The 18,444-nt window shown below is 37.2% G+C and overlaps 1 protein-coding gene across 3 annotated transcripts in view; it reads left to right on the top strand.

The window, feature by feature from the left end:
• Smap1 (small ArfGAP 1) overlaps positions 1-18,444 on the top strand; it is a 139,694-nt gene that overhangs the window by 72,469 nt on the left and 48,781 nt on the right. For all 3 annotated transcript variants that reach the window (XM_004653059.3, XM_045156135.1, XM_004653060.2), the window contains exons 3-4: positions 7,486-7,571; positions 13,485-13,560. In XM_004653059.3, coding sequence (XP_004653116.1) covers positions 7,486-7,571; positions 13,485-13,560 — 162 coding nt within the window. The remainder of the gene's footprint in view (positions 1-7,485; positions 7,572-13,484; positions 13,561-18,444) is intronic.

Below are 18,444 nucleotides of genomic sequence, written 5' to 3'. Positions count from 1 at the left end.
TACATATACACACCACACACATTCTGCAGCTCCACAAAGCTTCTCTTTGCTTCCACATTTGGCATGAATATGTTGCATTCTTCTATTAAACACTAATATGTAAGATTCTCTTGATGATTTTAATTTCTTACATTTTTGCCATTGGGTATTTAGAAGGTCACATTGTTGTCTAATCCTTAGCAATATCTATTTTATTGTTTTGTCATTTACCCAAAGGGCAAGCACGTACAGATTTATGAAGACTAGCCTGAGGGTAGAGCTCAGTGGCAGAGTGCTTGGGATGCATGAGGCTTGGATTCAATCCCTAGCACTTCATAAACTGGACATGGTGGAACATGCCTATAATCCTGGTGCTCGTAAAGTGGAGGCAGGAGGATCAGGAATCAGCTACATAATGAGTTCAGGGCTATCCTGGGCTACAGGCAACCCTGTCTGAAAACAAGCAACAACAAAACGAACCTATGAAAACCATGCAGGTAGCTTTCAAGAATCACACATTAGTATGAAGGTTTTACTGTTAATGATTGTGCACCTGATATATCTTAGCATCTGAAGGATGAAGTACCATAGTATTATTACAGGAGTAGAAAGGGAGGAATGTATTAAGAAAAGGAGGAGATGCAGCAAGCAGGGAAGTGCTAGGAGCCATGTTTATTACAGCTGCTGAGCCTAGAAATAACCAAATTTCTTAGTATTAGTTGAGCTACAACAGATAAAAGTAGCCTAATTTCTTAGCTCTGTTTTTCACAAGTCTTGAGTATTAACAGACAAAAAAAATTCAAGTTTTATTTTCAGAAAAAGTAATCATTAGCTTGGAATTTCAGGTGACTTGTCATTGATTTTTACCTTTTTATTATGTTTAATCATTTGTTTCCTGATATTGATAATGGCTTAAACTTGGACACTGTTTCTGCCTCTTAACTTTTATCGTCACAGTTCACCTCAGTAATTTCTCTTCAGTACAGCTATTTGTATGGTACTTCATTACTATTTATATGATACTTCATTACTATTTGGAGATGTTCAGTGACTTAAAAACCACTTACGTGCTCTTATATAAAATTTCCTGTTACATTTGTTTGCCAATTAATTCTGCTTGTTTTCTTTCAATTCTTCCCACTTTTTTATATTTTAATTTTTAAAATTTTTGTTTATTTAATTATTTAAGTGACAGAGAAAGATGGGGGGGTGGAGAGAAGGAGAGAATGGGCATGCCAGGGCCTTCAGCCTCTATGAACTCCAGATGTGTGTGCCACCTTGTGCATCTGGCTTATGTGGGTACTGGGGAATCAAATCTGGGTCTATAGGTTTCTCAGGCAAACCCCTTAACTGCTAAGCCATCTCTCCAGTCCCCTGAGTTTTGTTTTTTTTTTTAAACTTTGATTTAGGTTATTAAAGTAGATCATATAGTAAGTAAGTATAGATTTAGGTAAATTGAAAACTTCCTTTCTTTTCCTATCTGTAAAACATTAAAAACTTAGAACTGTTTTAAAATATATGCCTTTTTTTTTTTTTTTTTTTTTTTTTGGCTTTTCGTGGTAGGACTCACTCTATCCCAGGCTGACCTGGAATTCGCCATGGAGTCTCAGGGTAACCTCGAACTAGTGATTCTCCTTCCTCTGCCTCCCAGTGCTGGGATTAAAGGCATGTGCCACCACACCCGGCTTATGCTTTGTATTTATTTATTTATTTATTATTTGCCAGAGAGATAGAGAGAATGAGCATGCCATGGCTTCTTGCCTCTGCAAACAAACTTTTTTTTTCCAGATTTTTACTAACTTCCATGATCATAAAAAATATCCCATGGTAATACCTTCCTTCCCCCCACTTTCCCCTTTGAAACTCCATTCTCCAACCTCTCCCCTCCCCATCTCAACCAGTCTCTATCATGATGTCATGATCTTTTTCTCCTTTTATGATGGTCTTGTGTAGGTAGTGTCAGGCACTGTGAGGTCATGGATATCCAGGCCATTTTGTGTCTGGGGGAGCACGTTGTAAGGAGTCCTACCCATCCTTTGGCTGTTACATTCTTTCTGCCACCTCTTCGACAATAGACCCTGAGACTTGGAAAGTGTGATAGAGATATTGCAGTACTGAGCACTCCTGTCACTTCATTCCAGCACCATGATACTTTCTGAGTCATCCCAAGGTCACTGCCATCTGAAAAATAGAAGATTCTCTACCAAAAGTGAGAGTAGCATTAATACAAGGGTATGAACATTGAGAAGTGCTTACTGGGCAGTTTGATAAGCATAGTACATACATTTAGCCAGACAGCAGCAGATGTTATACCCCTAGGGCTCATGACTACCCCTGTTTTAAGTTTTAACTAAAACTAGGATTAGATAAAGTGTTTTTTATTTAGGTGATTTCAGAAACAAAAGCTTTATCTACACAATATATTCATCACAACATAATTGGGCTACTGGTCCTTGTAAAGAAAGTGTGGGAGAAAAGTAAGAAAGTTCACCTGACTTGATCTCTATAGACAGATTGTTTATTGAGAGTTAGAGCGAGAGTCAGCAGCCTTCCTGCAGGATGCAGGCTGAAGCACTGAATTAGGCCAGGGTTCAAACTCATAAAGAGGATCCTAAGGCAAATAGACTGAATCGGCTGCAGGTCCAAGGGAAACAGATTAGGCATCACAGTTATTTGCTCGGAATAGGCTCTTTAGCAGAGTTGACTAGGGAGGACAGTATGTCTCCATTCTTTATGGCCTTCTCATCTTAAGGTTAGTTATTAACTCTTTAGTTCCCTCTAGTTTTTAGGGAAGGCTATTAGCCCTTTTTGGCTGTTTAGTTAAACTAGTACTTTGTGAGGTTGAGACTCAGTTATAATAGTATTTAAAATTGAATCTTAAGTGATATTTGAAGTTTTCAGTTCGTGTGGCTCTATCTACAAAGTTACGGGTTAAATGGAGAAACTTAAAGTGAATTATGTATTAAAAAGGATGAATACTTTCAGTAGTAGGTCTTGGAATTCCTAAGCATTTCTTACTATATAAAATCTATGTAAAATCTGGCTTCGTAATTATAATGGTGGTAATTTTGGGAGATGTTTCAATTTCAAGAATACAATATACAAATAATACAAAATATAGTCTATGGAAATATAAGATGATGGGCTGGAGAGATGGTTTAGCAGTTAAGGCATTTACCTATGAAGTCAAAGCACCCAGGTTTGATTTCCCGGGACCCACGTAAGCCAGATGCACAACTTGGTGCATACACCTGGAATTCATTTATAGTGGCTGGAGGCCCTGCTGCACCTATTCTCTCCCTCCCTCCCTCCTTCCCTCCTTCTCTCCTTCCCTCTTTCTCTCTGTCTCTCTCACTCAAATAAGTAAAATATAATAAAATTTTAGAAAAGAAGCATAAGTTGTGTTAAATGAGAACAGAAAGAACCTTATGTGATAGTTGGCTTAAACCCAGTGCCTGACACTACCAAGCACTGTAACATAGGGTGAACATCTCCAGCCCAAGAATAGACTGAATCTAATGGAGAAAGTGCACAACTTAATTTAAAACGCTGTACCTAGCAAATACTTATCTATGAGATAGTTCCTCACTCCTCAGTACTCCTTAGTGTATAGTTTTAAATCGAAATGAATGTTAACTTTGTATTTAATATAGTCTTTAGTCCTTTTGTCCTTTATCATGAAGATCAGTACATTTTTGGCTCACTTAGGTGTTTGACTTTCATGTTTCCTAAGTCTTAATTTTTTTTATGACTGAACTTTAGTTTCTTAAGTAAAAGTCTTAAGAAGTTGTAACGACAAACTTGATACAAATTTCAACTTAATTTTTTTATTTATATATATTTTTATTGACAACTTCTGTACTTACAGACAACAAACCCTGGTATTTCCCTCCCCTCCCCCACTTCCCCTTTCATAACTGTGTGTCTTACCATTTGCATACTTTAAGTCTTAGAGAAATAGAAAATAGTATTGACAGAGAATGACATGACTTCACAAAAGTAACAAAACTTCCTAATATATGAATTTCTGATAGTTTATTTGATAATCCTGTTAGTATTCCTCTTCCTAGACAAGTGAAACGAGGTTTAAAATTTTGTTTTTTATTCCAGGCATGGTGGGGCATGCCTTCAATCCCAACATTTGGGAGGCTGAGGTAGAAGGATTGCTGTGAGTTCGAGGCCAGCCTGAGAGTACATAGTGTATTCCAGGTCAGCCTGGTTTAAAGTGAGACCCTACCTCAAATAAAACAACAAAAAAATTGTTTTTTTCATAATGATGTTTGGGGCCTTACCTAATTCCCAGAAACTAGATGGTAACATTAAAAATGTGTACCGATATAAAGATGGTTTAGCATTTAAGGAACTTGTGTTGCAAAGCCTAAGGACTAGATTTGATTCTCCAGTGTCCATATAAGCCAGATCCATGAGGTGGCACATTGTCTGGAGTTTGTTTGTAGTGGCTGGAGGTATGCCCATTTTCTCTCTCTCTCTGCTTCTTCACCCTCCCTCTGTCAAATAATTTAAATAAATAAACAAGTAAAATACCTTAAATAGCATGCTATTCATTATTCACAGTTTATATCCCGATAATTTATTAAAGATATAATTTTTTTTTCTCTTAAGAAAAACATGCCATTTATTATCTCCCACTCTTTTTTCAGCTAGTCTGCTTGTCTCAGCTTTGGAAAACTGAATTTCCAAAGATAAGCAACCAAAATTTTCCTCTTTTGTTAATACTTTTGATTAATCATTTTGAATGAGTATCTACAGAGAAAATGAATAGTATATCAATAATGGTAATGATGTTTTAATAATTGTTGCATGAACTTTTCCTAGGGAGACATATATAAAGTCTACTTTCCCCAGGCAAATACCAACAACAGACCAAACTTATGATTCCACCGAAGTCCAACTTGGTGAACCAATATGTTTACTGGGTTTTAGTCCCTTGTTTTTTTATGGCTAGCTTTCCCTGAACCTACACTTACCCTTCTGCATGACTTCCTTCTCTGTTCTACCTTTAGAACCTAGAAATTAAGCAATATCTTCCTTATCCTCACAGATGATCTCTGTATCTGTGATGTCATTAAACCCTTGTTTCATGAGACTGGTATCTGTCATTTGTAAGATGCTTTCAGTTACAAGATTCTTACTCCAGAGATGTTACAATGTGGAAAAAAAAAACCTGATATAATTGCCACTGTTTTTAGTCTCAACATTTCTGTTTACATTTCTAGGTACTCTTGCTTGCTTGGTAAAAACCTGAGAATTTTTCTTACCATTACGGTTTTGTTTTGTTGAAATGTATGTATCTAGATTACTTTTTGCTGTGTTATAGGGACTGTAAAATGAGTGTTGCAGTCAGCTCCATTGCTGCTAAGATGACCCTCCAAACCTGACACGGTTTATGGGAGAAGTAGGATTTATTAAGGTTTACCAATCCAGGGGAAGTTCCATAATGGTGGAAAAAGCTGGGCCCTTTTCACAGATACATGCAGAGTGAAAAACCATCACCAACCAGCCAGCACCAACTACAAACACAGAACCACAGGGCCTCCAGAGCTTACTCTGTATACCTTAGAGTGGAATTCAGAGCTGTACCCCAATACACCTTTGGGCTAGACCCCAGCATCTGCCTACAGTGACTCCTTTTCCAGCCAGGCTGCTGGAAATCCAAGTTACTTTGGTCCAGTCTTTCTAAATGGTCAGTGTTTTTGCGATTACATAAATTGTTGCGCTCTGCTTCAAACTTTAATATAAATATTTCACAAGTGCAGCATTATTTGAATGCTTGATGGGTAACTCTTCCCCCCACCCCTGTTTTTCATAATGATGAACTATACTGAAGTTTCCTAGTTCTCTCTACATAACATTCCACATTAGTTGTACGTAAACTAACTCTTGCTAGTATCCATCATGGTGTAATGGAGCCTTTGGTCTTACATTATTGGCTTATACTATAGATTTGTTTTTCATCTTGCATAATTTTGAAGTTCACGTTACTTTTGACTTAGTTTCCCTTTCATCATGAAGACTAAATGACTGATATCCTTAATTTCTTTTCAGTTTATCATGCCTTATACTTCTAGACCCTCTCTCATTTGCTTACTTGGTCATTATCTTAAGAGAATTAGGACTTGTTACCCTGAGAGAGTATTTATATTGAGGCAAGGTAGAGTAGTTGTACAGAAGTGAGTGTATATTGGAGTTTTATACACTTAAAACTCTCTGTTGGAAGTAGAGTTATTTTTTAAATTTGATGGTAGATGATTTTAGGTGTACTTGAAGGCTTCAACTCAAGGACAATATCACGTGGTCCTAAATTTAGATTGTTTTCTCAGAGGTGTAGGGTTTGTATGTCTGGCAGATTAGGAAAATAAACATAAAAACTGAATCTCTTTGCCAGTTGAGTAGCTTAAGAAACTCAACTTTTATATAAATAATATGCTTTGTTTATAGATCTTACATTTCATATTTAACTAAAGTGTCAAGGAAATTCATAGCTGATAGCCAAAACTTAATCAAACTGCTTGAGATGATCATTAAATTATTTTATATTTCCTGGGTAGGTCTTAGATTTTTAGGGAGAAGTTTTATATTAGTTAACTTTGTGTTACTATCATGAAATACCTGGAGCAGTCAACTTAGGAGAAGAGCATTATTGAATTCAGAGATCTGAAGGTTCCAGTTTAGGACTGGGCAGCCCTAATGTTTTGGGCCTCTGGTGGGAGCACTATGGCAATGGTGAGGAGTACATGGTGGAGTGACCTCGTTTACATCATGAACCAAGGAAGAGACTGAGGTCTCAGGTCCCTTTCAAGGGCATACCTAAGGACTTCCCACTGGGAGGTTCCACTACCTGCCAGTGGTGTTACACTGGGGACCAAGCCTTTAATACTGGGATATTTGGGGAATATTCACCTAAGTCATAGCATTTCTTTGTATTTCTGACCTTGGATATAAACTTGAGCATTAGGCGCAGAGGGTTTTTTTTTTTCTTTTTTGTTATTGGGGAAAGCTTTCAACTGGGTCTTGAAAGGATTTCCAGTTAATCCACGCCTGTAGAATTCTAGGTTGTCATTTGTCCAGGTTCCATTGTGACCTGGATTATAAAGGACAATCCTAGAGTATTTCGAACCTCAATAAAAATTTGATCTTGAGTTCCTAGTCCTAAAAATGGCAGCATTATTCAAGTAGTATATTTGTAAAAATAATACAACTACATATAAACTGACATGAATTTTAGTTTTAGGAAGCAGAAAGTACAAAGGTCTTTCAGAATTTTTTTTTTTTTAAACTGGCATCCACATGTGTTGAAATGTGAAGAATTAAATCTAATGTTTCTATATATAACTTGAATACATAATTTCATTATTATTTAAAATATTATTTTAAGGAAAAGTATATTGATAATCCTAAGTATTACTTACGATTTGATTTTGTGTGTATGTGTAATTATTTTTTAATGCTCATGTGAATAATACAAAGATTTCTTTTAAATCACAGTGCATGCAAGATATGGGCAATACTAAAGCAAGATTACTTTATGAAGCCAATCTTCCAGAGAACTTTCGAAGACCACAGACAGATCAGTATCCTTTAAAAATTTGTGTGTTGTGTGTTGAAGAATCATCTTATTCTTACTATTAATCTTTTACTTGTTAGTATTTAGGAAAATTGAAAATTTAATTTTATTACATTATTACTTATTAAAGGTGAAAATTACCAGCATGTTAGTGCATACCTATAGTTTCAGCAGTACTCAGGGTGTAGAGATAGGAAGATACTGAGTTCTATGCCAGCATCTGGGTATACTACATTCAGACAAAAAAGAACTGGAACTGGTAGAATGCTTGCCTAGCATATACAAGTCCTTTTGTTTTATTGCAAAATAAGGGTAAAGATGAAAAGTGACTTGCTCTGAGCTGTAACTTGTATCTAGTAGGTTTTAATAGGAATGTAGGAGTCCATAATACATAGAGTATTTGTGTGTATTATTAATTACAGACTTGTGACTCTGACCTCCATCTTGTAATAGGCAACTATATGTATGTTTTTATATTTAGACTTACTGGAGACTTGATTTGTGAGGATTCTGAGTATATTAAAATCATTTCCATAAGGTTATTCTTTGATTACCCTTAAGAAATTATTATATTTTTATGAAGCAACTTACATTTATGTATTTAATAGGCAAATTACATATTTAGGTAGATACTGAATAATTTATGCTAATATTTACTGCTATTCAGTTTTTTTTACAGGTTGCACAATATATTTTACAAACCTGCTCTCTTTTGAGAAGACAGACTGTGCTCCCATGGGAATTTTAGTTAGGAAAAGTTTCACCTTTGTTAAAGAGAAAATCATTTATTCTGTAGGATTTCTAACACTATAAATATTTGTGAAAGCAGCTCTGTAAAAATTGTGGTTTATAGATAGGGTTATCTAATTAATTTGGCAGGTATGTAGATTTTTGTCTAGAGATAATATATTTGTGGTTTGATAATTAAATGACTTTTGTTTGTTTGCTTGGTTTTTTGAAGTAGTCTTGCGCTAGCCTAGACTGACCTGCAGTTCACTATGTAGTCTCAGGGTAGTCTTGAACTCATGGTTGATCCTCTTACCTCCGCCTCCTGAGTGCTGCTATTAAAGGTGTGCACCACCATGTCTAGCCTTCAAATGAAGTTTTTTTCCCATTGGTACAATAAAACAGTTTACGTGACCTGTGGGGGAAAATATATTTTTTCCACAAAAGATATTTTCATATTGGACATAAACCATTTAATTCACATTTGCAAAGTTAGTAATTTGTGTCTGTTACATATACATAATGTTACCCATAGGTGATAGGCTGAATAAAGTTAGCTTACCTAGGGTGGCCAATGACCCTTTATACTTTTCATAACTTTTTTTTTTTAAATTTTATTTATTTATTTGAGAGCGACAGACACAGAGAGAAAGACAGATAGAGGAAGAGAGAGAGAATGGGCGCGCCAGGGCTTCCAGCCTCTGCAAACGAACTCCAGACGCGTGCGCCCCCTTGTGCATCTGGCTAATGTGGGACCTGGGGAACCGAGCCTCGAACTGGGGTCCTTAGGCTTCACAGGCAAGCGCTTAACTGCTAAGCCATCTCTCCAGCCCTTTTCATGACTTTTAATGAGAATCTTTGAAATGCTGTTTATCTTCTCAAAATAAAGAGCTAGCCAGAGTCTTGAGGAATAAAGCAGAATAGTAGAAAGAAATGTGGCCAAACATGTGGTAGCCTATGAGGCCATCACCAGGCATATTTACTTGAATGTTGAAACTAAATATCATGTCTTCGAAAGCATTTACTAAGTTTAGTCATTTTTATATGAGGTGTTGACCTTTTGTTGTTTGTAAAAAGTAGAATAGTTGTTGGAAAGCATTTAAAGAAGGGTTTTATCTAAATATATTTGAGATAGATGGTTGCTGATATTGAGTTTCTTATGAGTATAGTATTGGACTATCTGCTTAGCTGCTATATTCAATAATATATTGTAACACTAAAGTGAAAGTGAGGTGCTGTAGTTGCAGCTGTTCTGTTGAGGCTGAGACCTCTAGTGCTTGCTGCCTAGGCTAAGGCCTTGTAATTGATCCCTGGCAGAAAAGTCAAAGCTTCTTAGCAGCCTCCCAACACCACACTACCATGACAGCTCACCTCCCAACACCACACTACCACCACAGCTCACTTCCCAACACCACACTACCATGACGGCTCACCTCCCAACACCACACTACCACCACGGCTCACCTCCCAACACCACACTACCACCACGGCTCACCTCCCAACACCACACTACCACCACAGCTCACCTCCCAACACCACACTACCACCACAGCTCACCTCCCAACACCACACTACCACCACGGCTCACCTCCCAACACCACACTACCACCACGGCTCACCTCCCAACACCACACTACCATCACGGCTCACCTCCCAACACCACACTACCACCACGGCTCACCTCCCAACACCACACTACCACCACGGCTCACCTCCCAACACCACACTACCACCACGGCTCACCTCCCAACACCACACTACCATCACGGCTCACCTCCCAACACCACACTACCATCACGGCTCACCTCCCAACACCACACTGCCACCACGGCTCACCTCCCAACACCACACTGCCATCACGGCTCACCTCCCAACACCACACTACCACCACGGCTCACCTCCCAACACCACACTACCACCACGGCTCACCTCCCAACACCACACTACCACCACGGCTCACTTCCCAACACCACACTACCATGACGGCTCACCTCCCAACACCACACTACCATCACGGCTCACCTCCCAACACCACACTACCACCACGGCTCACCTCCCAACACCACACTACCACCACAGCTCACCTCCCAACACCACACTACCACCACAGCTCACCTCCCGGCACCACACTACCATCACAGCTCACCTCCCAACACCACACTACCATCACAGCTCACCTCCCAACACCACACTGCCATCACGGCTCACCTCCCAACACCACACTGCCATCACGGCTCCCCTCCCAGAACCACACTACCATCACCTCCCATCACCACGCTGTCATCATGGCTCCCCTCCTAATACATTACCTTTATGGCTTACCTCCTAACACCACACTATCACAAATTACCTGGGTCACAGCTCTGATAATGCCTCACTCACCCAGTGCCTGATCTCTCGCTCTCTCTCTGTGTTTGTGTGTGTGTGTGTGTGTGTGCACACACACATATTCTATTGTAATTTATTTATGAGAGAGGGGGAGAGAATGAGACAGACAGACAGACAGAATTGGGAACACCAGTGCCTTGTGCCACTGTAAACAACCTCCAGATTCACAGACCTCCATGTGCATCTGGTTTATATGGGCACTTGGGAATCAAACCTGTGTCCTTAACCTTCACAGGTTAGTGCTTTAATTACTAAGCCATCTCTCCAGCTCTAATTCTATACTTTCAAAGATATAAACATAATAAAGAAGTTAAGTTATAAAACCAGCTTTCCTTGTCTCTTTCCTCTCTTCCATCCATTTACTTATCCAATATTGTAAAGCTCATGGCTGTTTGAGAAATCTAGCATCCCTGTACTTGTATAGATATAATCATATCACTGCAGAGATAACTGTCACTAAACTGAGTTATATTCATTTGTATTCATATAATAAGGGACCTCATTATATTCATAACAAGATTTGCTGCTTTTTAAAAGCTTTGCCATTTACAAAAGTTAGGCAAAAGCTGTTGGGAAGTGTAATTTCTCATGTGGAATGTGGTTAATTATAGCCTGCATGTGCTGCATGGCAAATGATAAGCTTTACGTTAAGGTTTTCATTATTAGGATATTTTGTCTTATCGAAGAAGTTTAATTACTTCAGTTCCATGAGATCTGTTGCACACCAAAGCTAATCAGCAGTTATTCTCCTTTGAGCTTCTCTAATTGTGATTGCTGCCAGTGGTATATAGAACTGGAGCGCTGTAGTTTTTGGGAGTAATTTGTCTTTCAATTGGTATCTTGAACAAAAGGCTAAAAACTTAAAATATAATTACATGCTAAAAAATTAAACATATAGCATTAAAATTTTCTGGAGTATAGTACCAATTGTCACTTTTGCAAATGAGGAGATGTAAGGTATTTATTTAGTGCCTTGTGATTATAGATAAGGAGAAGATTCTGGGATATTTTGATGTTTTTATTTATTATATTCCAAATCAGCCATTTAAACTTGAGTAATAATTATTAAAATAATCCTTAACTTGATTTTCTGAAATATCATTAGTCTGTTTCTATTGTTTTACTACTTACCTACAATAACATACCCAGTTTCTTATGTTCTCAAATGGTTTTTGGAAACCAGAAAAAAAGGACAGATACTTCCTGATTTTCAAATTTATTGTTCCTTTTTTAACATTTCTTTCTTTCTTTTCTTTTTTTTTGTTTTTGATTTTTGAGGTAGGGTCTCACTGTAGCCCAGGCTGACCTGGAATTCACTAAGGAGTCTTAGGTGGCCTCAAATTCACAGTGATCCTCCTACCTCTTCCTCCTGAGTGCTGGCATTATTGTTATCATTTCTTAGTTACTCATTTGTTTCAGTATGATTGATTGTAGTCATCTTAACCTTTAGCACAGTGTTAGATCTTCCTTTACAATAAACCCTATAAAGTTCTACTATGTGTCATGTACTGCTCTTTTTTTTATGCTTTATGCTGTTCAATATTTTTAGGTTTTAGTTGGCATACAAATGTTTTATCTATTACTCATTACGGCATTTTCAACTACTTTTAAAAATATTTTGCCCCTCCTATTCTCTCTTCTCCCCATTGCTCCTCTCTCTGTGCCACTATTCTTACTTAGTACTTCATAAATAATAACTTATTTAATTCTTCAAATGACCCACTACTTACTCTTTAAAGCTGATGAAACTGAAGCACAAACATATAAAAATAAAAATGTGAATGCACAGAATTAGGTATTATACTAAGTGCTTTATTTATTTATTTATTTGAGGTAGGGCTTCACTCTAGTCCAGGCTGACCTGGAATTCACTATGTAGTCTCAGGGTGGCCTCACAGTGATCCTCTTACCTCTGCCTCCCAAATGCTGGGATTAAAGGCATGTGCCACCACACCTGGCCATATATATTATTCTTAAAACTCAGAACAATCTTGTGATATGAGTATTCATATCTCCTTTAACATGCATAGGTAATAATAGTTATGTAATAAGGGACAACTGGTACTACAGGTGAGGTTGTACATTGAAAATCACTCTTGGGAATTAGCAAGCACTAACATTGACAGAATTATCGTCACGATTCCTTTTGCTAATGCTTGAAGTTATCTGGTGCCAATTTGTAAAAAGAGTTCCTCTTTAAGTCCACCTTGATTGTTCTTTGTCCTCTATCATTGAAATGGAATTCAGAAATAATTGTACACCTGCAAGCCAGTGATCTACTTTGTAAATGAAGTTTTGGAGGAGCTCAGCCATGACATTTTAGTTATAATTTCCTATGACTACTTTGGAGTTTACAAAGATCAATCTAACCTCCGATTCTTCATCTATAATGAGAAAATTATCATATTTATTGCTGGGTTACGAGAATAATTAAAAGAAACCATGTGCAACTTACACACTCAATGGCTGGCACATTGGGAATACTGTGTGAATGGTAGTTGTTTTACTTACAAAGTCAAAATAAGCCTGAAATCATTTTAGAATTGGAGGAGGAGGAATATTAGGTTGTTTTGCTTCTGAAGTTGGATTGGTTGCTTTCTGTTAAATGGAGAATTTTCCTGAAAGAATTGCAATTCTTGGGGAGAAAGAAAGTAGATTACAAAACATAGTGGCATAAATAGTGTGAGGGAGAAAGTATAGGTTGAGAAATAGGAAATTCAGAAGTTAGACCTTGTGGAGACGAATGGAGAGAAGCAAGTAGAAATGTTACTGAACTTGTGTTTTTCCTTAAGTTACTTGTTTTCAGAGCAGTAGAATTTTTTATCAGAGATAAATATGAAAAGAAGAAGTACTATGATAAAAATGCCATTGCTATTACAAACGTAAGTAACATCTTCATTTCTCACCAATTTATGTTTGTTAAATACATGTCAGATTTTAATATATTATATAACTCAATGTGTTTATTGTAAAATGTATTAGTTTGGTATGCTTAGATATGTTGACTTGGAAATTTTGGAGGAGCCATGTAATGTTGAGCTCTTACAAAGTACAAGTTCAGAAAGGACGATATTTTACTTTTTGGTACATGTGCCACTTTGTACATCTGGCTATATGTGGGTACTAGGGAATGGAACTCAGGTCATTAGGCTTTGCAGGCAAGTGCATTAGCCACAAAGCAATCTTTCCAGCAAGGAGCCTATTTTATTTTATTTATTTTTATTTATTTTAAAGGCTTTGCTCTTTATTTTGTACCTAGCCATTTTCTTTTTTTTAAATTTTTATTAGCATTTTCCATGATTATAAAAAAAATCCCATGTTAATTCCCTACCTCCCCCCCAAGGAGCCTATTTTAAGTAGAAGCCAATAACTGCTTATTTGACATTTAATTAAATCAATTAAGTAATTTTCTGCAAATTTTCAGAAACACAAAGTCAGTAATTGAGAAAAAAGGGAAACAATTATTTTGCTACATTTTAGCAGCAAGTGACACAGAGCTTCAGTAGGTCTTTTGAGATATCAACAAGTAGCCTAAGAATTTATTAAAGCATGACATTTTAAAATGTTTTAATTTTTTTTTTCTTTTTACTTATTTGAGAGAGAGAGGAGGAGAGAGAGAGAGAATGAATGAATGGGTATGTCAGGGCCTTCAGCTGCTGCACATGAACTCCAGACACATATACCACTTTGTGCATCTGCCTTACATGGGTCCTGGGGAATTGAATCTGGGTCCTTTGACTTTGCAGGCAAGCTTCTTAACCACCATGCCAACCCTCTAGGCATAAGCATAATATTTAAATTGATTATTATCACACATTTTGGCCTGTAATAGTTGATACCTTCCTGCAGTGGTAGTATATCAGGGTGAGAGAGATTGCTCAGTGGGTAAAGTGCCTGTTGTACAGCATGACGACCTGAGTTCTGATCCTAGAACTCATGTAAAATGCCAGAGAATGATGGTACATTCCTTTAATCCCAGTGCTAGGAAGGTGGACACAGGGAATATCTGGGCTAGCTGGTCTAGTTGAATTTTTGAGCTCCAGTTTCAGTGAGAGAGCCTGTCTTGAAGAATAAGGTGGGAACAAGTGAAGAAAATTCCCAGTGATAGACTATGGCCTCCAAATCCACATTTGTATGTATACATGTGCATCTTTTCACACACACTTGAATGCATGTACACCACATACATATTCTCAAAAATATGTTATATCAATGTTCCTCTTCTGATTAAATTTTCCCACGTGAGTTAGTTGTAGGTTAAGGCTAATTGTTTTCATTGTTGAAATCACTTTTTGACCTTTGTTTCATAAACCAACTATAAAGTAGTTAATATTGTTAAGCAATTCTGAGATAGTTGTTTCATCTCATTTTCCATACAAACCCTTTCATTTTGGTCCATTTGGAGTAGCTGTATAGAAAATGTTCAATCAAATACTAATAAAGTAAGGATATTTTAATACATCATCTTTGGCCATGAAAATAATTCTGGTAAAAACATTTAAAAGGGGCTGGAGCAGTGGTTACAGCACATCCCTGCGAAGCCAGAAGATCCAGGTTCTATTCCCCAGTACCCATGTAAGCTAGATGCACAAGGTGGCACATGTGTCTGGGTTTCATTTGCAGGGGCTAGAGGCCCCAGTGTGCCCATTTTCTCTATCTGCCTTTCTCTCAAGTATATAAAATATTTAGAAGAAACTAGGTCAAGAGGCTGAGGAAGAATGTATGTAGATTGCTGTAAGTAAGTTCAAGGTCAGCCTTAACTGCATGGGAAGTCCCTCACCATCTTGAGCTGCAATGTGAGACTTTGTCTCAAAATAATTTAATAAAGTTTTAGAAGTATTGTTAGTATATATTTTAAAGGAAAGATAATTTCTTTTGTAGTTTGAGCTGTGTTTATAGTGGACATAGTGAATGAAGTCCATTGAAGGGTAAAAATTAACAATGCTGAGAATGATATTTTCTGGCGATAAAAAGAACTGACTTTATATATAATCTATTTTCAATAAGAAATGTTAATCATTTTAGAGTTTTTTTTTTACAAAACATGGCATCTTAAACTATAAAAGTTTTAAAGTGGGCTAGAGAGATGGCTTAGCGGTTAAGCGCTTGCCTGTGAAGCCTAAGGACCCCGGTTCGAGGCTCGGTTCCCCAGGTCCCACGTTAGCCAGATGCACAAGGGGGCGCACGCGTCTGGAGTTCGTTTGCAGAGGCTGGAAGCCCTGGCGCGCCCATTCTCTCTGTCTCCTTCTATCTGTCTTTCTGTGTCTGTCGCTCTCAAATAAATAAATAAAAAATTAATTAAAAAAAGTTTTATTAAAGTAATTTTTCTTGTTCTTTAAAAATTATATTTGTACTTATATTTATATTTTTACTTTTCTCAGCAATTTGGAGATTATGTAGTAATGTGTAGTGAAATGTTTTATTTTTGATTAATAGCTGTTGTTTCGTAGGGGTTTTTGTCTACTTCTTGGGTATAAAGTGTAGTTTTCTAGAATTTTTTTCATTTATCAGATAATGTAGTAGAATACAATGTTTAGGAATATGTGTCATGGTGTCTGTAACTTATTTTCATATAGCTTAGTGAAACCTGGAAGTTTTAGTGTATGTCTCTTGGTCTGGCTGTTGAGAGAACAAATGCATGATGATGCTGACATTTGAATTAGTGTTGTTTTCATTGCACAGTTTTTCATAGGCTTGAAAATTAAAAAAATTAAAAGTAAAAGACTTCAAGTTTATATTACTTAGGATATAAAAATAACAGAAAAATTCATACAAGTTCTCTACATTGAACCCTAGTAATAGTCTCTTAGCATATGGTATCAAAGAAGACATGGCCCTTCTTTCCAGAGAGATTTGCCAAATAGTGATAACACCAGATTAAAAAACAAAAAACAAGTACACCAGGCTAAATATACCATATCTAAGATATTTCCTGAAAGAAGTGGAACATTAGTTGTACTCATTGTATACTGATAAATTGAAAAATTGGCTGAGTGACTGTTAAGCTTTACATGACTGATTGAAAGGCTTGTATATTAAATAGCTTCACATTGCTTTATGATTTTTATGTCTCTGTTTCCTGCTCAAGATTTCATTTTTAGTGCTGTCAGTATATTAAGTACTTTTAATATTTTTAAGAGTGACCTTATTTCTTTGTGTAAAGCACTTTTAAAGTTGAGTGCCAATGCTTTTCTTCCTTGAACAAAAATTCAAAATGTGACAGAACATAAAGCAATAAATTGCAACAAAACAATAACAAAGAGCTTATGTCCTTCACTGCCTTCTGACATGGCTGTGAGCAGAGTCTCACTGTACTCCACCTACATAGTATGAGAAGAACACAGGGCATGCTGGCTCCCACCTTTAATTATAGCACTGGGGAGGCTGAATTAAGAGGATCACTGAGTTCAAGGTCAGTCTAGGATACAAAGTGAGTTCCATATCAGCCTGGGCTAGAGTGAGACCTTGCCTAAATAAATAAATAAGTAAGCAAATAAATAGATACCAGATTGTGAGATGAGCTAGAGTAGAACCTACTTTATTCCTGGGAATTTACTTGCAGTTGTGAAGAATGGCTCAGTAGGCAGGGCCTACTGGTACAGGCCCAGCTTCTCAGGAGACTGAGGCAGAAGGCTCTTGGGTTCAAGTCCTGCCTGGTTTATAGAGTGAGTTCAGAGCCAGCCAGGGCAACTTAGTCTTAAAAAGTAAAATGAGGGCTGGAGAGATGGCTTAGCTATTAAGCGCTTGCCTGTGAAGCCTAAGGACCCCAGTTCGAGGCTCGGTTCCCCAGGTCCCACGTTAGCCAGATGCACAAGGGGGCACACGCGTCTGGAGTTCGTTTGCAGAGGCTGGAAGCCCTGGCGCTCCCATTCTCTCTCTCTCTCCCTCTGTCTTTCTCTCTGTGTCTGTCGCTCTCAAAAAAAAAAAAAAAAAAAAAAGTAAAAAAAAAAGTAAAATGACACTTGGATATAGCTCAGTGGCAGAATACTTGCTTGCTATGTGCAAACCTCAATACTCAAAGGTGGGGGGAAGAATTGCTTTAAGAAACTTAATAAATATGGTGCCTGTTCATATAACATGTAAGCATTATGTGTGTTGCTTTAGTGGAAGGAATTTGTGGTATTGACATTATAATATTGAATTCTTTGTGGCACTGTAAATATGAATTGAGAGTGGAGGCTTAAAAAAGAAAAGCTAAGTTCAGAGAAAGGCAAAAGCAAAGGAAGTGTATTGTAAATAGAAATAACTTTGAGCCACATGGAACTTTTACAACAAAAGAATTTGTTGTTGTATCTTGTGAATGAACTCACAGTATTTTGGTACTTAAAATGAGGCAGTCATGAAAGTTAACTACCAATACCTAAATTCTGGTTTTCCACAGCACGTTTAGTAGTAACACTAATAACAGTTACATTCTTTTCTATAATATAGCTCATTGTACTCATACACATGTGTTAGCAGTATTTGTACATTATACATATTCAATATTTGTTGCATGACTAAGTGAACCAATAATAAAGAAGCAGTTGATGGCCTTCATTCCTTCCTAGAGCCTGTACTAACCTCTTAGTAAAACTAGATAGGGAGAGAGAGAAATTGGCTGTTAAAAAAAAAAAATCTCTTTGAATGCTCCTTCATTATTCCTTGTAGAATAGGAATACTACCAGAGAGTATCCTTAATAGGTAAGTAGAATTTCAGCAAAGACAAAGCAGGCTGGTATGCAAGAAGAAATGTGATAATGTGGGAAAGATCACTCTGGCTGAAG

The sequence above is a fragment of the Jaculus jaculus genome, chromosome 8, assembly GCF_020740685.1.
Source record: "Jaculus jaculus isolate mJacJac1 chromosome 8, mJacJac1.mat.Y.cur, whole genome shotgun sequence".
In the NCBI taxonomy this organism is placed as follows: domain Eukaryota; kingdom Metazoa; phylum Chordata; class Mammalia; order Rodentia; family Dipodidae; genus Jaculus; species Jaculus jaculus.
This window is presented reverse-complemented; position numbering and strand designations above follow the sequence as displayed.